The sequence below is a fragment of the Corvus hawaiiensis genome, chromosome 18 (genome assembly GCF_020740725.1).
Source record: "Corvus hawaiiensis isolate bCorHaw1 chromosome 18, bCorHaw1.pri.cur, whole genome shotgun sequence".
Taxonomy (NCBI): domain Eukaryota; kingdom Metazoa; phylum Chordata; class Aves; order Passeriformes; family Corvidae; genus Corvus; species Corvus hawaiiensis.
This window is the reverse complement of record NC_063230.1, coordinates 1,264,331-1,289,088: the sequence shown is the minus strand read 5'-3', so window position 1 is coordinate 1,289,088 and position 24,758 is coordinate 1,264,331. Positions and strand designations below refer to the sequence as shown.

At 44.2% G+C, this 24,758-nt stretch overlaps 1 protein-coding gene across 2 annotated transcripts in view; it reads left to right on the top strand.

The window, feature by feature from the left end:
* MED13L (mediator complex subunit 13L) overlaps nucleotides 1–24,758 on the top strand; it is a 179,354-nt gene that overhangs the window by 124,098 nt on the left and 30,498 nt on the right. The window contains exons 5-14 of one of the 2 annotated variants that reach the window (XM_048323262.1): nucleotides 8,385–8,530; nucleotides 9,734–9,928; nucleotides 10,316–10,507; nucleotides 14,375–14,537; nucleotides 15,371–15,475; nucleotides 17,790–18,518; nucleotides 19,189–19,411; nucleotides 19,864–19,969; nucleotides 20,351–20,475; nucleotides 21,619–21,718. In XM_048323262.1, coding sequence (XP_048179219.1) covers nucleotides 8,385–8,530; nucleotides 9,734–9,928; nucleotides 10,316–10,507; nucleotides 14,375–14,537; nucleotides 15,371–15,475; nucleotides 17,790–18,518; nucleotides 19,189–19,411; nucleotides 19,864–19,969; nucleotides 20,351–20,475; nucleotides 21,619–21,718 — 2,084 coding nt within the window. The remainder of the gene's footprint in view (nucleotides 1–8,384; nucleotides 8,531–9,733; nucleotides 9,929–10,315; nucleotides 10,508–14,374; nucleotides 14,538–15,370; nucleotides 15,476–17,789; nucleotides 18,519–19,188; nucleotides 19,412–19,863; nucleotides 19,970–20,350; nucleotides 20,476–21,618; nucleotides 21,719–24,758) is intronic. The other variant, XM_048323263.1, reaches the window with a different exon arrangement.

The following is a 24,758-nucleotide window of genomic DNA, read 5'->3' as shown; positions in this document are numbered from 1 at the left end:
GCCAGTTTTATCCAGTGTTGACTAGATTTAGTAAAAATCAGATTTTATTTGATAAAGATAATTTAGCACATAAAATTTTAAGTGATCTGAATTTCTGCTGCAGGGAAACTGCCTCTGTTGATCTGCTCTGTTTATCTACCCTATAACCTCTGTTTGTCTACTGCAGACAGGATTTTTCTAAGCTGACATGCCTTAACTGTTCCTAACTTCAGAGTGTTGGTGGGAGGATGCACATGCTCCTCACCTGCTGAGCAGCACTGTTGGACTGCTGTGGTTTGATCTGCTGGTGACAATCCCACTGGAGATGGATCGCAGCCCATTTCCAGAGCAGGAATCCTGCACAGTTCTTTCACATAGGTTGAGCTTTCAGCATGAAAACCAAAAGCCTGCATTGCCGTACTCTGACTTCAACTGGTTTATTTTCATACTGGCAGATGTACTGACCAACCTTCTGTGCCATCTGTCATTGTCCTGTATTTCGGCGTATATGGGATGAGGATAAATGCTATCCTTGATCCAGGGACTTGCCTTCCTTCTTGCTCCGTGTTGCCTTTGGTATTAACTGATATCAAGAGCAGGGTTTGTCCCTGAATGTAGAGAAAATAAATACATTGCAGTGGTCATGGCAGCCCTGCTGCCTGGTTTAGTTATTCAGGATGTTATTTTGGATTATTTCTTCAGTAACCATCAACAGTCTGGGAATGACTTCTGTTCATCTTAAAAATTGTGGGAAACAATTCGAAACCAGGCTGTTTTGACAAGTCACATTTTATGCAGCTAATAATAAATCAATAAACTTCCATGTTCAACACACACAAAACTTACTTGATATAGAAAAGTAAGGGTTTATTGTGAATGTTTATGGGAGATTTTCACCTATTATGGTGTAGTACTTCACTGAGGATCACAGGAATAAAACTACTCCAGTTGTACATGGAAGGGAATCTCTCAGTGCCAGTACACTGGAGGAGCTCCTTATATGGTTAAATTATCCATTAATCAAAACAGAACTAGATATTAAACACTGCTTCAATACACTGTCAAAATATGCTTATTTCTGTGTGTAGTTTCCAGGGCAAGCATGGGATGGCTGTTGCTGCAGAACCTGGTTCTCCCTGCAGGAGCTGTGGGGCAAAGCTCCGCTTCACTACAGTGCAAACTCCTCCTCAGCAGGAGCTCTGTCACCGTGTCATTTACTCACAGCCAGTCCTGTTCTGCTGTGCTGTAAACAGTCCAGTCCATCTCCAAAAAACCCAGACATGGAGCTCTCCCAGCCTGAGACATCGGGATAAGCCAGGGCAGGAAATGGGAGCAGTTTGTCCCGTGTTCCCATCGAAGGTTACGGACGCTGGACGCGACCTTGCCTCCAGCACAGACTTGATATGGGTCTTGTTCCTACTGCTCCTGCAATGGAATTACTGCTCAGAATGGGCTGATGGGATGCACAGCATTGCCCCTGGACTTGTGCAGGTGCTGCTGTTCTTACCCTGTCACACTGCAGATTGATGGATCCATTGGAAGAATAACCCCGTGTCCCCCAGGTTGGCAGCTCATCCTGTGCATACATTATTACACACAGGGAAGGATGGGAGATGGGATCAGGGAGGGAATCCCGTTGGTGAGGAGTGTGTTGGCCTTGGGTTTTACTGGTGACAACTGAGGCAATGTTGACATAGTAAGTCTGTAACACAGCAAGTGTTTAGACAATGTTATCTAAATGCTTGCTGCATTGTGAAACTGTTATCTTAGTGCTTTACTTCACCACTGGAAAAACATTAAAGGCAAATAATACGTATACAAAGTTTCTGTGTGTAAAAAAACCCAACAGAATATATGAGACAACGTATGGACTTAAGAGATACCATTATTAAAGACCTGGTAATTCTGGGAACTGATGGTCTCTTCCCCCCCCTCTTATTTTTATTTCTTTGAGTTGGGGAAGAAAAAGAGATAACAAAATCAAGAGACAAGGAGTCAATGCCAAAGCAATATGATTTCATCTGCAGCTTGGCTTCCCCTATTCTTACTCTGTGCCATACAAAAAGTAGTGACTTTAGGCAGAGATGTGTAACCAGGCGTCAGTTTCCCTTGTTCATGAGCCAGCAGTGTGTTCACCTGAAGAAAAGTTGTTTCAGGTGCTGTGATACAGGGGAATAATTGCCCCACCTGCTTTCAGCTGGGTGTTCGTTAGCCTTGGGACAAGCTCCAGCTGCAGGGCAGTGTCAGCCCTCAGTCCTGCTTTGGCTCCAGCACACAGAGAATGCTGGATTCAGTGGGTCCTTACTTCTCAGGGATTGATGTGTGGAGTGACAGAGCACCCAGCAGGCTCCAGGTTGGTGTTTCCGTATTTCAGTGTGGATCTGTGTCTGGGGCCACAGCGGAGAGAATCTGGCTGTGGGGGTCCCATGCCTGGTGCAGAAATGGGGGCTGTGTGCTGTCAGGAGGCTGTGGTGTCCAGAAAACTCTGGAATTGTCTCATGCCTGGAAATGCTTTCCTTCTAGCTTTAGTTGTGGTGTTGAATGTGTGATTTCCCCTAAGGGCCTGAAAATGGCCTGGCCTTTTTTGTTTGCTGTTCCAGGTGCTCCTCTGCTCTCCTGGTGTATGTGAGGAAGCTTTCCCTGCTAACACAGGGGCCTGGCAGGGCCCTGGAGTTCCTCCCTGGACCATGGTGTGTCCTGGAGGATCTGGGCACTCTGGGAGTGCATCACTCCCCTCAGCTAAGGGCAGTGCCTTAACTGGGCAGTGGCACCTTTAAAGCCACTCTGCTCTGGAACTGAGGCTCTGCCTTCTCTGACAGCAAAGGAGGCAGCCTTTCTTCTCTTCCCTTTGTGGGAGCTTGTTCAAATTCAGGCTTCTCTGGGGATACTTATTTCCAGACTATTTAAGAAGAGGTGATTTTCATACTGGACTGCTAGTTTACTGTGGTGTTCGGGTGTTACTGACTGTAGGGGTGTCCAGGTGCTGCCATCTCCTGCCCAGACCCCACTGTGACCTGCTCCTGTCCTGTTGCTTTAGCAACTTTAAAGGAAATTATTTAATTTGCTCTCACTTACCCTTCTGTTTCAAGTTTGCCTTTCCATGCCCTCTTTTTTGTAGTCCACATCAAACAAGTGATTTGACTGTTTTCCTAATGCCTGTGCCTTTGCTGCTGCCTCTTTTCTGACATCAGACTCGATGAAGCTATTTTGGGGTAACTGTGACTTGAGGGCTTTCAGATCCCAACCTTAATTTTGAGGAGAATTAGAACAGCCATACAATTTATTGGTCATAAAATATAATTAATTGTACACAGTCAGTGGCTTTATGGACAATTGCTTATAAAGTAAAGGAGAAAAAAGAGGTTGCCAGCAGCCTGTAAGGCAGGGGATGGGAGCTCAAGCTCCTCTGTGGAGAAATAAGTATTTAAAAAATGCTCAGCCCTGAAATTGTTCTAAAAATAGGACTGATACGTACAAATATAGGATTCTTAAATTTTCACTGTATTTTTCTAAGGAACCTTTAGTGTCAGTCCTGGCATCTGGCTCCTGACTGCACTTTCCAGGTGTGTCAGGAGGTTGCAGTGTTTGGGACAAAGCAAGCTTAGACACCGTGCACTACATGGCAGCAAGGGGTTTTCAGGGAATGGTTTCAAGTCCTTAAAATAATAATGACAACATTCATACCGGAAAACTATTGTTTTAATATCTCTCTAATAAGGAGAAAACTTGGTTGTGTTCAATTAAGGCTTTCCGTAGCATCTCCTTCCCCAAATCCCAAAGTAATTGTTACTGGCAGCTTTGATTTCCACATTTGTGGTGTATTTTGAAATCTGTGGGGTGCAGTTTGACTTTACGTAAGGATAAACATTAGTACATACATTCCAAACTCTGTTAGGAATTGCAGTATTTGACATTTTTTTCATGTACAGTTTGAATGCAGAATAATACAGGTTCCACTGGGTATTTGTGTAAACCTCCCAACAAATGAACACCTGAATCCATCAGTTGTTCTCCTTTCTCTGCCAGTGCTGTGGAGTTTAAGCATAGTCAGATTTTCGTAATCCTCATCTGATTTTAATATATAAGTAAATTTAATGTAAAGTTGTTTTCTTTAAGTCATAGTAACTGAGGAATTGGCATTCATAAAGGTTATGGGAAGTCCTAAATACTACATTGCCAAGGTATTCAGCTGCATTTTTAGGCATCTCAAAAGTTATTTAAGGTAATTGAGATCCCAGAGGAAACACCTGAAAGACAGTTAATGTCAGCTGCAGGTGATTAGGTGCCAAAGTGAAAGCTGGATTTTTCTGTGCTATGGAGAAAAAAAATACCAGCAATAGTTAAAAGGACACAGATCTTTTGTTACAAAAGGTTATGTGATGTTGCTTTTTCTCTGTATTTCTGTTAATAGATGCCTTTTATTGGAATAGTTGTTTTAATTTTAGCACATAGGTCTCAGTGAATATAGTGGAAATATTGTTGGAGGTGTGTACCAAAGTGTTCTGCTGGCTGAAGGCCACAGTGCTCAGCATTTTTCCCACCTTATCCTTAGTGCAGCCAGAGGTGGAAATAACATATGTACTGTATATGTTCCATACATTCCACTGGGGAAGATGACATCCTAACCAAGGCAGCCGTCAGGCACCTGGAAAGCAAAGGAAGGTTTCTGAAAAAGTACCTGTAAAAAAGAGTTCCTACATAGTGTTACCAGAGTACTGTTACAGATTTGCACTCTTTAAAATAATTTTTATAAAATAGGATGAAAAGAAGAGGTCTTGCTTAAGTTTGTGTTGAAAGTTTCCCATGGAAAACTCCTGCAGCTGCCACTGTCTCTGGTGGCACTGGCTGTATGCCTGAAAAAAGCCAGAAAAGGAAGAAATTCAAACCTCAGACTCTTAACTGGTAGGGTAAATCCTAATAGGGTTAATACTGAATTAATCCAGCTGAAATACATTTCAAGCTAAGTTCATGGGCACATGGCTGAGCATTTTCACTTTACACCACACCCAAGGCATAAATAATTTTAAATGCCCCCAACTTTATTTTTCTGATGCATTGGATGCTTCAGTCTGGTCCAGGCTTCTGATTTGGAATTTTTTGTAGGGAATATATGGCACTTTGTATTCCCCTGTTAGGATCAGGAATGGCTGGGGGCTTGCTCAGGATGTCACCTTACTGCCACACTTTTGGCCTTCTTCCTCGCCTCTGGGTCGGAGCCTTGACTCAAACCCTGCCTCTGACTGCCCTTAGTTCCTGGTGTAACTCATTAATGTGTGCAAAGCGAATGTACAGCACAGCTGTGCAGAATTAGCAACGTTTATATTATTGTACTTGTCCTGAGCTGGCAGTGTGAGGTATTCCAACAGACTTTGGGGAGTAGGGAGATACTCCATGTGCATTTCTGGTAGTTTCTGATCGTTTTATCATCTGATCAGAAAGAGTACAGAAATGAGGATGTTTAAAAACCTGCCGAGATAGTGGAGCAGCTTCTCAACAGCCTATCTGCTTCAGTTTTTGAACTGGGTTGAAATAAATGTAAGTAAAACAAAAAAATCAGTCTGAACATGGTGCTGAATGTTTTTCGGAACCCTGGTCTGATTTGCATTTTGTGTTCAGCTTTTTGTTGGTGCAAAGAGTAGTGGATCTGGTAGGAAAACTGGATATTGATAATGTTGGAAGATTCTAGTGAGGACCTGGACCATTTGTGTGTTTTGGAGCTTGATTTGGTGTGAATAGGTTGGATGTACAGTGGGGCTCAGTGGTGGATCAGGTAAAGCCTTGTCCTGGGGCTGTGTGAAGGGCTGGCTGCTTGGAGTTGGGTGAGGTTTCTCCACTTGGATGTTATTCCAAGATCAGGCTCACATTTGCAGCCAGAGTGATTTCTTCGGGCTGGTATTTCAGGAATGGTGTGAGCTGTACTGCAGACAGGAATGTCAGGAGGCTGGGAGCACATGCCAGCTGGGACACAGCTCAGCAGCGGGTGCTCAAATCAAGTTCTTATTTGTTACTAAAGGAAACCTTTCACCCAGAGCCTGCCAGGAGCTGATGGGGACCGCAGGAAGTCCCCAGGCCTTGATCTTTATTATTTTTGGTCTTGAAAGCTGAGCTTATGGCAATGACTGGCACCAGAGGGAGCTTAACTTGTGTGTCAGTGCCTGGCAAAGCTGGGGGGAGCCCAGGGAGGGCAGCAGGACACAGGGTCTGGCTGGAGTCAGACCTGCTGGGCAGAGGGGCTTGTGCCAGCAGCTCCACCAGCTCTGGTCTGAAGGAAAGCACTGCTGGACTGACTGAGCTTTGTTGCTCTCGTCCTAGAGCTGCACTTGATTTAATTTGGATCCAGTGTTACAAATGTTCCATCTTTCACTGCTGAAGTCCTTATTGCTGGGCATGAGCAGTAACATTCGTTACTGTTATTCCTTAATCTGGCATTCAGGGAAGAGAAATGGGCTGCTATTGTATTTGTATGCCTTTCCCCCAATAATCGTTTGTCTATACTCTTAGTCTGAAGCTGTCTAATTTTCTGATTTTAATTACTAATTCTGGTGCTAGGTGATTCTCAGTTGAAAGTTCATGGCATGCACTGCCTTCCTTCCAAAAACAAACAAAACTTCTGTGTTTCAAGGTCTGATTTGGTGTATTCCTTATCCTCACAGTGGTTATGGGTAGCTGTGAGTGTTGCATAAGATTGCACATTTGTTCATGCCAGACCACTTTGCAAGACACTTGAAAGGGTCCCTGGATGTCCCAAGTTTTTCCCTTTGGTTGAATTGCAGCCAAGCAAGACCCACAGTTAAATCCTGTGGGAAGCTTGCAGAATCCGGAGTGTTTCTGTGTAGTATCCTAAAGCCAGGGGTTGAAAATCACTGCTTTGCAAACAGCTTTGCTCTCTGCTTTGAAATGCTGACCTGCTGCACATGAACTCTCTGCAGACATTATCCTCACTTGCTCTTACACCAGATTTCTCATGGGCATTTTATTTATTAAAACCTTCTTTATATTAAAGGTGTTCACCGTGTGTAAGAAAACGAACGGGATCTGATTAAATATTTGGACTTGGCTGTAATTTTGTGTTTCTTGTATGTGCAGAAATCCATTGTTCAGGGGGTTTTATTACATTAATCGATTTGCTTCTCTTCTTGGGGCAGGATAGGAATACCTGGAATCTGACCCATTTTGTCCCATGTCCTGTTCCCTCCCTTCCCCCCACCATGTAACTCAATGATCAATTTACTTCTTCAGCGCTGAGGATAGTAAAATTTCTTTCCTTTGTGAAAATTGAAACATAAGGAAACCTTTTATTTAGTGGAATTACTGTTACAAAATACTTCAGAATTGTGGATGGCAGCACCAGGGAAGTATAGCCCTTACCTGTCATTTCAGTAGCCTTTTCCCTTCAGATTTTTCTCAGCTGAATTTTTTCTTCTGGTCCCTTTTTGTGGTAGGATTTGAGGCTCACAGAAGAGTAACTTGGGGTACGGGATGACAACTTATTCTGCCCAATATGTGGAATCATTCAGAGATTTAGTGAGATTAGAGCAGCTCCCTATTCTACACCATCAGTGCCTTTGTCTAGAAACAACTGGCAGCAGCAGTAGAGCAGTTGGTTGACTTCAACACTGAAGTGAAGTGGCTGTAGTTACCTCTGGTTTTTTTCTTGGTGCAGGCAGTGAGAGCTGTCTCTCAAACACAGGTCCCATTAGGGCTGGCCCAGTGCCAAAGCCAACACCCATAAAGCTGTGCACAGCTCTTGAATTGGACAGAAAAGTCTGCACACTTACTGCAGCTCTGTACATTTTTAGTTGATTAAAATGATGATAAAAACATGAAATGTGGGGTTTTTGGTGGCTTTGTAGCAAGGAATATTTAAGCAAATAGTTAGCTGTGATGGGAGTCACTCTATGGGTAGAATAAAGGGAAAACATTTTCAGTACCATTCATTTCAAGCTAAGTTTGGTCAGCAGTGGCAAATCCATGGTTCACCCTAGGTTGTTGACAACTTTCTGTAATATTCATGTGCTTTTATATATTTTTAATCAAGATTCTCATGAGGTGTTAGGCAAACATCTTTCGATTCCCTTGTTATTCCTTTTCAGCTGGACCTCGTTGTGGGGTGAACTTTGAAGAATTTCTGAAGACCCCTCTTTTCACTGCTTGAATCCTGGTTAAAATCCCACTTATTTGTAATGAATTTGTTGAGTGAAAGAAGTAGGAAAACACATCTATGAGACAGTTGCCAACATTGTCAATTATGTGGTGACAGATCCCTCTGTCATGTGATTATCATCCCGGCAGTGAGCCTCAGGACAGGACAAGAGGGTGTGTGCTTGGCCTCCAAGGCTCTGAATTTCCCTCCTGGAGCCCATTAACACCGATAAATGTTTCCTTTTGTCTCCCCTCTGCTGCAGCGAGCACTTGTCATGTGCCTTCACGTTCTTCCTGCACGGGGAGAGCAACGTGTGCACGAGTGTGGAGATAGCGCAGCACCAGCCCATCTACCTGATCACCGAGGAGCACATCCAGATGGCCCAGTCCTCCCCCTCGCCCTTCCAAGGTACGGAGCTTCCCGGGACATAAACCATGTGGGGATGACTCCCCAGAACTTTCTATCCATTCGCATTGTTGTTAACGTTACATGCCAAACAAATCAAGCATTTTTGTTTAAAAAAACTTAGTATTTAAGAAAGTCAGTGCACCCGTGTGGTTGTCTGACATGGTCTCTCTGTAAACCCTGTGTGAGCTTATGTGGTTCAGGACTGCTTTTCATTCATACATTGGCAACTGTTTACTGTTTTATTTTAAAAACAAGGGGTGGGTGGGTGTGAAAATGTAGCAGAAACAATGAAAAACTTGAAGTATCTGTGACTATTTATTTGCCAGTGTAAGAAATTAGAATTTTACAGAGTTCAGTTGATGGCTTAGTAAATTCATAAGGCAATTTTTGTGTGATACTCTACCAAAAAAAAAAAAAAAAAAGAAAAACACCTAAGAATTTTGAGTCATTGAGTTATGCTGTCTTTACTACAGTCTGAAATTATAGTTTCAAAGCAATTAAAGCAAGAAATCTTTGTAAAGTTCAACACAGAGTAAAAAAACACCCAGAGACACATGAAATGATCATGTCTAGAGATGTTAATTTATAGAAGCTTTATTGAAAAACATTTTGTGTCTAAATGTAAAGCTTTGACAGAGGCTCAGGCACTTCAATCATACATTTTATTTCAGTGAGATGAATTCATGACTCAAATCAAATACAACTAAAAGCACAGTTGAGTCAGAATGGAAATACCTGTTGTTAAGCAAGTAGTTTTCCCTATTTGTTGTGACTCTTCTTTGTGTATTATCTCTCCTTCTCAATGCTGAGAAGTCTCAAGTGTTCCTGTCCTCTGTTCTTTCCATGAGTGCTCATCCCTGAGTGCTCTTTCACTACACTGGGATTGCTGGAAATTCATTCACTGTGGAAGTTATGAACCCAAACTGCCACAGGGTCCCGTGTTAGCTCAGAAGGGGTGTGCAGGAGCAGTGCAGTGCCGTAGGTTTGGGCTCACACCTGTACTGGGTGTTGCAGTGGCTTTCCCTGGAGCGGACCCTTCATTGTGCAGGCGCCGGAGGCAGACACTGCTGACCCACAGCTGGAGCAGCCCTGCTGTGGGACTGCTGTTTGCTATCCTGTGGTGCTGCTGGGTCCTTCAGGACTGCTGTTTGCTATCCTGTGGTGCTGCTGGGTCCTTCAGGGCTGCTGTTTGCTGTGTTGCAGTGCTGGTGAGTCCTTATGGGTTGAACGGGACCCTCACGGGCCAGTCCTACAAGATGTCAGACCCCGCCACTCGGAAGCTGATGGAGGAGTGGCAGTACTTCTACCCCATGGTGCTGAAGAAAAAGGAAGGCATGAAAGAGGAGGAAGAGCTGGGATATGACAACGATTTCCCTGTGGCAGTCGAAGTCATTGTTGGTAAGTTTCAATATTTTGCCTGAAGGATTATTTTCCTCCTCATGATTTGGAAAAAAAAAAAAAAATCTAATTAATCAGAAGCAGCCATTATAATTTTCCTATATTCTCTTGTAGCTCTCTTGACACCAGAACATCTGAGTAGTTCTGTTGCCTCAAGCTTTTGTACTCCCTGTATCCCACATGCCATTATTCACTGGATTGAGCTACTCATTTCAGCTCTGTACCGGTTACAGAGGGCTGGGTGTATATTAGCATGGAAATTCCTTAGCTCTTTGTATTTCAGATAATAAGTTTTGTCAAATTGACATTGAAAACAAGTGGAAGTAGCTGTGGTTGCTGGATATTATCAGGTGTGTTTAAGACTTGTGGTTTTCCATCTCTCTGCAGGGGGTGTAAGGATGGTGTATCCTTCAGCCTTTGTTCTCATCTCCCAGAGTGACATCCCCGTGTCACAGAATGGTGCCAGTGCTGCAGGCCATATAAATGTGGGACAGCAGGGGCTTGGAAGCGTGAAGGATCCTGCCAGTACCTGTGGGATGCCCCTGACTCCCCCCACCTCTCCAGAGCAGGCTGTTATGGGTAAGCAGTGGGCTGGGGAGAAGGAGTCAGACGCTGGGCTTTGCTCAGCTCCTGAGGAGTGAGTGAGCATGTGAATAGGGCAGGGTAAAGGCAGGCAGTGGAGGAATGTTGGGGGAGGATTTGTAGGTCTGTGCTAAAGGAAAGCCAGTGCTGTGAACACGCCTTTACACAAACCGGGATGAATTGGGTGCAGCTCCCTTTTCTGTGGGTGCATCTGTGTGCAGTGCTGCAAAGGAACACACAAACCTCTCACCACTGGGTGACCTTCTGCTCGAACTTGGAGATGTTTTGAACTTGTTGGGCAGCACTTGTCCAATTTCACAGTGCAATAGAAGTGTCAAAGACACGAAGGTCCTACAGGTTTCTGTGGGACTGTGCAGCCAGGTGGGACTAAAGAACCCTTGTTATACCCTCACTGAGGAGCTCCCAAGCTTAGCCTTTATGGGATAGTTCTGTCACATCAATAGGGTCAGTCTTGGAATCACAGAGTCGTTGAGGTTGGAAAAGACCTCTAAGATCATCAAGTCCAACCTTTGAACCTTGATGCAAAGCCGAGGAAAACTTGTCTGGATCCACTTGTCTGTGATTAGAGCCTATAGATGAAGACAATCAAAGTATTTAGTATTTACTGCTAATAAGTCAGAATGTGAGATGTGAATTCACTTGGAGTTGTGTTTTTCAAAGGAACTGAGAGTTAAAATAAGCAAAAAGCCAATTAATAACTAACTGAAGCAAGACAATCAACATTTAAATAACAATCTCTGTTCAAGTATTGATGCATATTTTAATGTGCTGTTGTATTTTTAAATTTTTCAGAACCCTGTTAAACTTGTACAGTATCACAAGGGGGATTCTATTTTTGAATATTTATAAACTATCATTTATATAAAAGTGTTCATGTTGTCCAATCTGGCAGTCACGGCTTCTGTTTGATCTCTGCTATTGTTTGAGGGCAGTATGAATTTGTATTAGAGGGCTGCCTCTCCAGCAAACAATGAAAGGATTCTTTTTTATCAAAACCATTTTAAAAGACCTCGAAAAACTGGAGAAATGGATTGGGAAAACATGCCATGCAGTCCAGAATCACTAATGGAATCCATAAACTGGATTAGTGTGAGGCACGGGAATAACACTTTGGTTCTGCCCAATACTATTGAAAACTGGCTGGAGTCCAGGAAAGGATAGTGGGAGTGATCCTGGATTTTGCAAACAGGACCTCCAGGAAAAGAGGGACAGAATTGAGGTGGTTTATTCTAGAGAAGTAGAATTTGAAGGACAAGAATGGGCTTTTCTCTGCAACCAGTATGTAATGTATCTAAACTGGAGCAAAGCAAAACTAGGTTAAACAGGAGGAAAAACTTGCTCTGAGGAAGGATAATGAAATGTTGGAGTAAATTTGCTGTTGGGAAGCTACAGAAGTTCCATTAGCAGAAGGGTGATGGGTTTGGTGGGGGGCATTTCGTAAGGTTGTTTTTAAGACACAGATTAGTTAAATATGTTGATCCAGCTTTAAAGCAAGGACTGGACTAGATGATCTCTTCAGTTCTCTTTTAATCATATTTTCCATGGTTGTGTCTAAAGTATGTAACAAAACAAATTCTTGCTGGAACTGGGGAACGGCTTCACCAGTGGAACCAGTCTGGACCACAGGGGATGGGTGGTAGCCTCTGGTGAGGGGCTGCTGTGTCCTCCACTCATTGTACCATTACCTGACACAGGTATCTATGTGTGCTCCAGGACTGTGTCAGGGATGTTCATGGATAAAAATTAGTGTGTGAGAACAAAGTGGTTTTGCCTGCTGTGCAGTTCTGGCTCACACTGTCAATTGCTGTATAGTATAAAAATATTGCATAATTATAGAAAGCAACAATTAATGCACCCCAATGTAACTTGAAAGCCCTGGTAGCTCCTTGGTTATCCTCTCATGCCTCTTGTCCTTCCCTTCCCATCAGACGTATCCTTGTTTTCCTCCTGCTGTTGATGCATGTGATGCCTCTGTGTGCACGTGATATTTGTCTGTATACACACATTCCTTCTCCCCTTCTCCAAAGGAGGGCACGTTTGCCAGTTCTGAAGTTCTGACCTGGTTTTTTGATCATCTGTCAAGTTCCCACTGCCAGAGAACCTTGGAAAGCCAGTGAAATACACGGTTAGAGGCACAAGCCTCAGCATGCCCAGGGATTTTGGGGTTTGACTTTACAGAAAGATAAGCAGGGAAGATCCAGCTGGAGAAAGAAACACATACCATGAAGAATGAAAGAAGATACAGGGTTAGGCAGCTCGTGCACCATTTCAGAAGTTGTGTTTTGCAAGTCACCTGGTGGCAAGCAGCAGGAGTCCCTGTTAGCTGCAGTGGTGTGCAGCAGAGTCCCTTCAGCACCTCACACTTGAGGCTGCTTGGATTGCGTCAGGCAGGAGGACGAAGTGTTCTGTACCCTGGTGTGACCTTGTGAAAATGCAGCACATCCCTCCTTGCTGTTCCATCCCCAGCCCAGAGCAGGGACTCTGTGCCCAGGCCACACGGACCCAAAGCTCCCTCTGCTGCTGCAGCTCGGGCTTGGCAGGATGGAGTTCAGTTCAGCTGAACACAAACACATTGTGGGGCAGGAAGAGAAGCTTCTGCTCGTACAGTAGTGGGTAAAGGCTTCTGCATCACTGGAAGGAATGGAGTGCAGAGAGTTTTCAGGCTCTCAAACATGTTGAATATCTTCATTTGTTATCTCTTTGATAACCATACAGAAAATATGTACTGAGAATATCATATGCTGTGTTAATAGTGTTATCTACTGGTGATAAGATGGAAATTTCTGTAGTGATGTAGATCTCAACTGGAAAATCTCATCGAAGCCAGTTTTGATTCTGGTATTTCAACTCAAGCATATTATAAAGAAATGGCACAGAATCCCAGAGTGATTTGGGTTGGAAGGGACCTTAAAACTCATCCCATTTCACCCCCTGCCGTAGGCAGGGTTACCTTTCACTATCCCAGGCTGCTCCAAGCCCTGTCCAGCCTGGCCTTGGACACTGCCAGGGATCCAGGGGCAGCCACAGCTGCTCTGGGCACCCTGTGCCAGGGCCTGCCCACCCTCCCAGGGAACAATTCCTTCCCAATATCCCATCCAGCCCTGCCCTCTGGCAGTGGGAAGCCATTCCCTGTGTCCTGTCCCTCCATGCCTTGTCCCCAGTCCCTCTCCAGCTCTCCTGGAGCCCCTTTAGGCCCTGCAAGGGGCTCTGAGCTCTCCCTGGAGCCTTCTCCTCTCCAGGTGAGCACCCCCAGCTCTCCCAGTCCGTGTCTGTAGGAAAGCATCAGTGATCCATTCATCTCCTCAGTGAGATTTAATACTAAGTATGAAGAACTGATCCTTGCTTTGAAATGGTGTGCATAAACTATTAGTTTTCTTAATAGATGCTTTTATTATATTATAATAAACTTTGTCTTTAAAGCAACTCACCAAAGACTATATAAATTCAAGTTTAACGTCCAGGATAATTGTGAAAAAGCTCTGTCTGCACTATTTCTTAGTGATTCAATCCAAGGCTATAGGGGCTATCTAAAGTACCTCCATTTATTAGGGAGTATATTTTTATTTATGCAGATAGCTATGTATAATATACAGAGTCCGTCACATCACCTGAGGTGCAGTACGTGCACAACTCCATTGCCTGTGTCTGTGGTACAACCCAGTGCCACCTTTGTTACCTCGAAGGAAGCGTTGCTTTGAAATGTGTTCTGTAAGGATGCTCTGAGCATTCCCCAGTGAATGTGCACATCTGTGTAGCCAGCAGCCTGCTAAGAGCCTTCCAGGAAAAAAATCAACTGTGAATATGAAGAACAGGTCTGACATTGATGCTTCATTTCTCTTGCAGGAGAAAGTGGCTGCTCTCAGAGCAGCATCAGCCATCCAGCTGTGCAGGAGGGAACAGTCAGTGTCCACAGTCCAAAGAAATCAAGCAAGATTACTCCAAAATTTCACAACCGTATGGTTCACCGTGTGTGGAAGGAATGCATCCTCAACAGGGCACAGTCCAAGTATGGCAGCAGTCCTCGTGGTTTGCTTATTTATAACACAAAATATGCACTTAAAATTGTTGTCGTTTTGGCTTTATGTTATTCCTTACAGGATTCCTTTGCTAGTAATCAGAACTAATGGTGCTAAACAGCATTATCTAGGAAAATGTGGTATTATCAAAGAAAATTTGTCACTGTGTTCAGCTGAGAGCTCCTGACACTTCCCGTTGTATTTGCAGTTGTGTAGCCTGATTGTGCCAGTCCTTGAGGCCATGCATCCATAGGATGTGCTTCAGCCAGGTGCTCTCAGATTTAGTGATGGCAGCTTCTATCTCCAGTTGTTGCTACTACACTGAAAGCTGGGTGACTGCAGAACAGATCATATATATTTGATATTTAGGGCTCTAAGGGGAGTATTTGTAAAGCATTACATGAGTTGGACTAAAACTTCAATTGGCAAGGGTGTATAAATTGATGTTAGTATCATAGGCCTTTAGTACTGGAGATTTAAAGTGTATCATGGTGAGCCCTGAAATATTTATTCTTCCTTATTTCCATGCACTTTCCTCATTGGGTATGTCAGACTAATTTCCAGAATCAGTTTAAATGGCTTTCCCCTTGTGTCTTGTGCTCAGACTCCAGACAGACTGATCTGATGCAGAGCTGGGACCTTCCTCCTACATAAATCAAACTGTAAATTTAAAGAGTAGTACAGGGATCTGCTGTCTATTTCAAAGGTCAGGTAGAAGGAAGGAATTTATCTGAGGGGAACATACATGAATTTATGCATGTACATTTTTAAAATTTTTTTTTACAAAAGGTGGTGATTACTAAAATAACTTTCTCTTCTTCAGGAGGAATCAAATTACAGCTGCAAATTTGGAAGAGGAAGTTCCTAACAATAGCGTTTCATGGGATTTTGTGGATCCAGTCCAAAGAGTCAGTTGTTCTTGTTCCAGGTGAGCTTTGAAGAGAATACACATTTGTCATACTGGGAGAGCCCTGTTTAATTCAGACAGAGGTACACTTGCAGGAGGGAGTTATGCTTTAGCTGAGACAAAAGGAAATTGTAATATCAAACCTGTGGTCACATTTGGGGGATGAATCTGCATCTCAGCCCACTGTCACTTGCAGGAGTCAATCCAAGTGGGAAAATGATGGTATTGGGGCCAGGATGACTCCAGAAGTTCCCATTCACAATGAACTCATCCTGCAGCTTTTCACAGCCGTAGCCGTTGGTTAAGTGGTTAAGGCTTGTGGTAAAGAGGGCAGGATCTGCCCAAGCTTGTGAGCATCCTGATATTTGGAGGAAGAGGGAAAACATCCCTACAAATCACTTCATGTGCCTCTGGTCAATCTGCCATGGCACAAAACCCACCCAAGAGAATATTAAACCTTTGCAGCCTGGTCAGCCACTGTCACTGGATCAGAAAGAATTCACAGCTCACTCACACAAACACTTTAGGAAGTTATTAAATTATCTGTCATCTTTGGTGAGTGGTTAGAATTCCGGAGCTCCTCACTCAGGAAAGGCAAACCATCATCACCAATTCTGCTGAACCATTCTTAGAATTATCAGAGAGATGTTACAGGGCTAGAAAAAACCCCAGTTTGCAGTGAAATAGTTCTGTGAAACGCTTGTCCTGAAATTCTTGATTCCCAAGGTCACCATCTACTTGTAAGATGGGTGATAAAAAGCATCTTTACCAAAGGAAGTTATTCCTTAAGCATGCAGTTCTTCTTTGTGTAGTCAGAGGAAGAGATGAAGGGGTTGTGCATCCTACAAGGGTGGAATGTTCAGCCTGGAGACTCCCTGCTCTATCCCAAGTGAGAGGTGCTTTCTGCAGCTGTTTCCCCCCGATTACACACATCGTTTGTATTTATATACTCAAGAATGTGGAACAGATTAATGTTTTGTTAGAATACCAAGTGTTTCCTGTGGAAAACTGAGGTCCAGCTCTGCCTGGAAAGCATGGGGAATCAATAGTGGGCAGTGGGCGCCTGATTTTATGGATAGGTTCAGCTGCACTTGCAATTTCACACTTTCTGTTCATTCCTCCAGTGATAACTGCATCATAACTCACCAGCTGGAGTTGGTGAGCACAGCAGCTGGGAAATGGAAACATCATCCTTAAAATGAAGGCAGTACCTGATTTCAAACAGCAATAAGTACTTTCTGTGTAGCTGCAGAACCTGAGCAGCTACTCTCATATAGAAATTGTTTTAGTCATTTCTGTGCCCATTCCATGTACTGGATAAATGTCAAGATATGATCTTAGAACTGGAGTCTCAAAGGGCTGTCTGGTACTCAGCATCAAATTCAGTCTCCTGCAGACCCAGCTTGGTGTGTGAGGGACAGAATGTCTGAAATAATTCTCTGCAGTTAAAATACGGTGAATGATGGAGAATTAAGGCAATGAAATGTTACAAGAACATGCTTAAGGCAAATCCCCAGTTACCAGGGCATTAGCTCCACATTAGGGTGATTGCAGCCACAGACCATCTGCTGCTGCAGGGAATCTGCAGCGTGTCCTGGGAGCAGCAAAGCCCTATGGATAGCTGGGATAACCCCACACAGCACGAGTGCTTCCAGGGGAAAGGGGCAGCAAGCACAAGACGTGTTTGCACCCTTAGACAGGGTTGGGTGTCTCCAATCTAATCCACTTCACTGGTGATCATGTAGGTTATCTTTTCAAGTAAAAAGCACATTACTTGTTTTGAAATGGGCTTTTGTTGTCCTTTTGTTGTTCATAAAATAGGGATGGAGTGATTCATTTTGAAATGATGTTTATTTTTAAACAGGTTTCAATGTTAAGCACAAACACATTTTTCAATTTCTGTTTAGCTTAATAAAATCAAATAAACAGCTAAACAAAAAACCCCTGAAAAACAAAAAAGACCAATAAACGTATGGGCAGGGTTATTTCCCTGTTGTCACATCCTTGGGAACCATCACCAGTATGATGAAAATACTGTTTAGCAGTACCTGAGACGCTGAAGTTCAATCCTGTGCTTCCCTGTCTCAAAGATGCTGGATGCAAAGTCAGAAAAGCCATATGAAGCCAGTAATAAGATTGTATGTTACTGCATTATTTTGTTTTGAATATTTTAAAATACTTATTCAAACTTCCTCCATCAGGCAGAAATTAAAAGTCTGTTAAAAGATCAGGAGCAGCCAGGAGGTTTCTCAGTGCTGCTCTTTGGGTTTGGCTTTCCCCTGGGCTCAGGGAACTGCCCTGCCCGTGCAGTGAGTGGTTTCTGCTCCTTTTCCAGGCACAAGGTGTTCAAGCAGCGCTGCGCCGGTGCCTCGGGCCGGCCCCCCACGCTGCCCCAGCCCGGCTTCGGCGTGGGGACAGCGGCGGCCTCGGCACTGCCCCCTCCTGCCTCCTCAAAGCACAAAACCACCGAGAGGCAGGACAAGGGAGAGAAACTGCAAAAAAGGCCCCTGATGCCATTTCACCATCGGCCCTCGGTGACTGAAGAGCTATGCATGGAGCAGGACACATCCGGGCAGAAGCTGGGACTGGCCGGGATGGAGTCCGCTTTGGAAGTCCCGAATTCCAGGAAATATGAGAAGACGCTCTCGCTACCTGCTAGAAATCCAAGCAAGCAAATTAATATGAATCCTATGGATTCACCCCATTCCCCCACTTCCCCTCTGCCTCCCACCCTGAGCCCCCAGCCCAGAGGTCAGGAGGCGGAGAACCTGGACCCCCCTTCCGTTCCTGTGAACCCAGCACTCTACGGCGGCGGGCTGGAGCTGCAGCCACTGCCCAGCTTAGATGACAGGACAGTCCTGGTGGGACAGAGGCTACCTCTGATGGGAGAGGTCAGTGAGACAGCCTTGTACTGTGGCATAACTCAGAGCAACGAGGCCGTGGACATGTGGAGGACCTACAGTGTCCCTTCGAGCGACGACCCCGAGTTCCGGCCGCCGGAGCTGCCGTGTGAGAGGTATGACGGCAGGATGGAGATCAACCCCGACAGCACTGCACTGAAAAGGTGAGAGTGCACACCGAGCAGGGGGGTGGCGGCTTTTAATCATCACCAAACTCTAATTTCTCATTTTCAAATGAAAAAGGCCAAGGCTTCACTTGCCCATCACAGATGCTGGAGAGAATACCGGGTACTTAAATAGAAACACACTATTACAGATGCTTTCCTGTTCCATATCTGGCTTTCTGTTGGACACTACAAGAACTGATCAATCTCTTTGTGACCTATTTTTGTATTTTATGCTAGCCTAAAAATTACTCTAACATTCTGATAATGCATTTTAAAAAATGCACCAGAGAGAGTGGTTAATGGAAATGTTTAAGCAAAAATTAATTGAGGAAGAGTTATTGAGTTAAAAGAATATTTGGTTTGGTAATTACAATGGAGTTTGCTCGGCTGAAAAGGGTTTCAGCCTGAAAAGTACAGCCTGGGAAGGCTGGAAAATGTTTTCATTTACATAGTGACAAAATTTATTCTTCTTTCATTGTCCCAAAGTAGGTCTTAATACAGTAAGGTATTTAATACTAAATGTAGCCAATACATCCTTTATTTGAGGAAAAAAACATTTCTGCTTGATCAAGGGGGATGGAGTGATCCATGGGCTGTGTTTGTGTGGCGGCTACAGATCATGCTGGTTTTGTTTCATGGAGTCTTTGCTTGTTTATTTTCACTTCAGGCTCTTAGCACAACCTAATAAACGGTTTAAAATTTTGGAAGAGCAGAAACCAGTGCAGACCCTGAACTATCTTGACCCCTTGCCTCTACTACAACCCCCTGGAGAAGGCTGGGGAGACGCCAGTGATCCTTACACCTTCGAAGATGGAGACATCAAGTACAGCTTCACTGTCAATAAAAAATGCAAACTTGGGGCTGAGAAAGATCCTTTGAAAAAGAACAAGGTAAGGTGTAAATCCAGAGTCTCTGGCATTAATGTTCTTGTGGGATTTATCCTGTAGCACAGCATTTGCTGTACAGCTCTCTGGAAGACACAAGCCTGTTCCACAGAACGAAATCAGGCATACACATATTTATATTTACATTTATATTTTCATATAATTTTTAATTTTTTTTTTTTTTATTGACACCTGCATGATGCTCCTTATGATCTTATCCTTTAAGGAGCCGTTTCAATGTCTGGCTGTGCAAGCAAACATTTCAAAACATGTTTTTTCCTGGAGATTTTGAGGTGGTTAATTACCTGGACTGGCTATCAGAGCTGAATGATGTCCATGGAATCCTCTGTAAATCTTACATTTAACTCAGACCCCTAGGTTTGGCTGGATGTAGGAAAACATTTGTTCTTGCGTAGCTTAAATTCATATCTGTGAAATCTCTTTAATTTTTTGTGTAGTCAGAAGATGTGATTGGTACCAAGGAAATCCCCCCAACAGGCCATTCCACACCAGTTCCTGATGGAAAAGATGCCATGTCCATTTTCAGTTCCGCTCCTAAGACTGGTGAGTTAAAGCTCTTAGATTGAGTCTGCAAAGCAAAAATACCCATATGCCATAACATCTTGAGGGAAAAATCACATCTGAACTTTTGTCTGTAACGTCAGAGCAACAGACAGCTCCCAAGCTGGAAAAAACTTGATTTTCCTTGTCTTTCTTATAAAAACAATTTTTCATATATATATATATATATATATCTCAGCATATTAAAGAAGCAGCAGCTCCTTCCTTGTTTCCCGGCTGACCCTCGGTGGTTGCTGAACAGCCTGCAAGGCTCCAGCACAGCAGAGGTGCTCAGTGCTGCTGGGAAAGGTGCTGCTGTGTCCCCGCCTGTGCTGCCCTGTTGCTGACGGTGCCCCCGTTTATTTCCCGTTCCCTGGCTGCCAGACCCGCGGCAGGACGGCGCTGCCGGCAGGGCCGGCTCCGGCAGCCTCACCCAGGTCACCGACCTGGCCCCGTCCCTGCACGACCTCGACAACATCTTCGACAACTCCGATGAGGATGAGCTTGGGGTGAGTCTCTGTGGGACTGAGTATCCTCTAGGCCAAAAACCAGGAATCCTGCTGGGAATGATTATCCTTAATAGATGGGAGAGAGGGTTTCCAGGTAGGCAGGCTTGGATTTTAGCTAGGAAGGACTGCTGGCAAAGAGAGAGATCCTTCAGGAGATCTGTTCTGCATGGACAGGCTGTAAGGAGCTTCCATAGGGAGAGCCATGCAGTTGCTTTATAAATCCATTATACCTAGTTCTGTGTCCTGGACTTCTGTCAGAATTTTGTGTTAGAAAGTTGTGGAAAAGATCCAAGTTTTATTAACTGGTGATTAGTTCTTTTACCTTGTCTGAGAACCTGACCAAAGAAAAATAAATTCAGCCTTACAGCATGTTCCCTTTCATTCTTCCAAGCACTTTATTTCAGTGCGAAGAGAAATAGTTGCTGCATGTTAGGAAATAAAAAAGGAAATGCAGATTTGTATCAGTTATGAGAGGGGGAAACTGCCAGGGAAGGCAAAGATTTGAATAGTCGCTATCTTTAAGCATAATCTAATATGGCCATAATCACAAAAGGTGATCCTAAAGTGACTGTTAGTAGTAGATAAGGATGTTTAAAAGTCTAATGCCTTTTTCTTGGCAGGACTTTACAAGTGCACCAGTTTCCTTGCTGTGGTTCCACACAAACTGCACTTCAGATGCCACAGTTAATATGCAAATCTACCAGAGGACTGTTCTGTCAAAATAAAAAATTACTTTTTTCTCTGAAGTTGGCCTGGACAGCCCTAATGTTTTTCATGTCTTAACATTTGCATGTGTTGGGCTTACTTGCAGTGTCATATTCCCATTCTTACCTTGGAGTAATCCATAGATGGAAACAACAAGTAGAGCAGTCTCAGGCATTTCAAGCTCAGGGCTTGTGATAAAATTTTGAATATAATTTGTGTGTGTATAGAAATATAAAAGTACATAGTTACATGTATGCGTCAATTTATGAGGGGGTATATAGACAGGGAAATATTTTTCTTTTTAGTGTTGAAAGAGGGGGAAAAATCCAGACACCTTGGGGGGCAGTGGGTGGGAGAGCAGAGAAGCAGCCGTTCTCTTTGCGGTGCAGTGCCCCTGAGAGGTGCCAGTCTGTGCTAACTGCAGTGTTTGGTTTGCAGGCCGTGTCCCCAGCCCTGCGCTCCTCCAAGCTGCTGGCAGCGGGCTCCGAGGAGCGGCCGCTGGGCAAGGACGGCCGGACCGCGGTTCCCTACCCCCCCAGTGAGTACCAGGGCTTCACTGGGCACAGCTCAGCCCTCCCACGCGCACAGGCCTCGCTGTGCCAGCCCTGCCGTGGCGCTGGGCTCACGGAGGGTGCACCTGTGCTGGAGTTGCCAGGTTTTAATGAGGACAGTGGTAATACAGACACGGATTTTTAATGAGCCTACTGAGATTTGAGGTGCTCTTCTGTTGGCATTGTTGTCTTAGTCTGGAACTATGGGATGGGTTTGTTACAAATCTTTCTTTGGAAGCTCTCCCCTCTCTTCTCAGCCCACTGTTGGGCACTTACACCATTACCACATCCCTCTTTAAGTATAAATCCTTCTACTTAATGAAATCAAAGAATTTAAAGCCATGGCTTACCAATTGGCCATGATGGTGCAACCTGTCTTAGAAGAAAATTGCATCAACCATGTGACAAATTAAAACTAAAATCACCTTCAGAGTTTAATCTGGATGTGGAAGTGCATGATCAAAATCAAAGGGCTGGGCTCTAACTGTAGGCACGGTGTAGACCTTTTACAGGTGGTTGTGGCAGCGATGCTTGTACAGGCCCTGCCCATGGACAAGGGAGGTTATGGGAGTGCAGGAAACTGATGAAATTGTATGAAATTAGATTAAAATAATAGGGCTTTTTTCTAAGGACTGTGCCAACAGCTGTTGGGAATGACGACTTGTACTCTGAGGTTTGTGGGCTCTGCTGCATTTCTTGCACCTGACAGGAGGGTGTGGCCAGGGCAGGTCAGGCTTTGCTCGCAGGGAACTGGGACAGGAGGAGAGGGAACGGCTTCAGGCTGTGCTGGGGAGGGTCAGGTTGGATATTGGGAAAATTCCTTCACAGAAAGGGCTGTCCAGCCCTGGCACAGCTGCCCAGGGCAGTGCTGGAGTCCCCATCCCTGGGGGGATCTAACAGCCCTGTGGATGTCGCCCATGGGGCAATGGTGGCCTTGGCAGTGCTGGGAGTGGGTGGACTGAGTGATCTCAGAGGGCTTTTCCAGCCTGAACAGATCTCTGATTCTATTGTGGTATAGGTGGCATTCTGTTGAGATGAAGGAGAAATGTGTCTGTGTTTGTGGGACAGGAGGAAGGTGAGAATTTTTGGTATAATAGTAACGAATCAAATGACAAATTACTTAGTGGTGAGAAGGAAGAGTGCTTGATTTCTGTGGCCACTATAAGCAGAAATCCAATCTCTCTGCAAATCATTCTTTAATGCCTTCTCATTAACTTCAGCTGGTAATGAGAACAAATTGAGGTGAAGAAAAAAACCAGTCTGAAGGAGATGAGTCAGAGTTTTATGGACCCATAAAAGCTGTGCTGATTTACTCAAATGTAGAAGTCTGAAGTATACAGAGATTGGATTTTGACAGGTTTAGTTGATCCATAGCTTTTTAAAATATGCAAAGCTTTTTCAAGCATGACACACATGAAAATGAATGATGATAGTTGCCTGTTGCTGTAGGGTTGGGGGATTTTTTGTAATTAAACTTTTTTATGAATCTGCACTGCAGAATTTTGCTAAGTGGAGTGAGCTAGAGGTGAGAAAATGATGTAGTGTGAAGTTAAACAGATACACTCCACTTGTAGCTGTGGCCTTGCACCAGCTGTCGAGGCAGAGCAGTGTCTGTGGGGAGCTGAAGTGCCTTGTACAGCATCATAAATTCCTACTGGCCACCCTTCATTTTCACCTTCCTCCCTGTCCCCTCTCCAGTGCCTAAAGCACCTCTCTCTGCTGAGAAACAGGGAGCCAATCCAGCTGCCAGCTTGAACATTGTATTTTATACTAATGTTGTTGGAAAAGAATTTCTTCCATTGTGCTGAACCTGCTGTCAGCACTGATTCATCCTGTATCAGGACAAGACTAAGGTCTTAAATTCAAATATTGAAAGAGTGGGGAAAAGAATATGGACGGAGTGGGAATAATTCATAGCCCATTGTTTACTCTGCTGCTCCAGATTGTGAAGGACTTTGGATTCAGCTTGGGCAGTTATTACCAAAAGAACTGCATTTTGAGAGGATTTCCCCTATTTGTTTCACTTTGTCTAAAGAGTTCAGTAGCCTGGTTGTGTCATTTCTGGGCACAAAAGCATCACATGCAGGGCTGGCTCTGTTAAGGCAGAGTGGAGACACATCCTGAGGCTGCAGCATACTACACAAATGTTCTGTTAGTGCAGGTACTCACAATCCATATACAGTTGTAATCCCATCACTTATTTCTGCATTTTTCTGTAAGTTTTTGAGAACAGTACTTCTTCTTACCTGTTTGGATTTCCACAACATGGTGTTTACCAGTCGGAAATCCATCCATATTGATTTATGAATTTTCCGTCATCTTTAGGCTGCAGATGTTACTGAGCACAAGAATGTCCCTGTGTCCCATCAGCTTGGGTATGGAAATGGGATTGGGCATTAAATCTGTCAGAGAAAGTATCTAAGAGGAGACACTTGAGGGAATTCACCCTTCTCTAATTACAGTGGTTCACCAGTGATGGTTTTGTTCAGAGAGGATTAGTCCTAATTCAAGTCAGGAAAATAGAGCATTTATGCTGAATGTGACACAAAATAAATCGGCTGTACCTGGAAGGAAGCAGAATGGAACTGGGGAGAACATGCAGGACTTGGTGTGATTTGTGTTTGATTGCATTACAGTGTACGGGGCATCTCTGTCGGGGTTGGTTGTTCTGCTTAAAGAAGAAAAACAGCCAATGGATGATTCCATTACGTTCATTTCCTGAGAAGTCAGGGATTTTCCTGGCTTAATGTCTTGTGATGCAAAATGATAATTTTGTGGCTTCTCTGGCACTGGAACTTCAGGCTGCCTGGCAGTCTGTTCCTAGGCAGGACTGCCCGTGTTTGTGGCAGGAGCTGTGTTGCCATGGACCAAATGAGGCTACAGTGACTGAGTGGAGAAATCCAGCTCAGGCCTCCGGTTTTGGGGCTCGGTGTCAGCTCTGGCAAAGGGAGGAAACTCCTCTGTGACTCCTGAGAAGCAGTCACTGGGGTGAGCTTGGCATTAATGTCAATTCATCTCTCCAGTTAG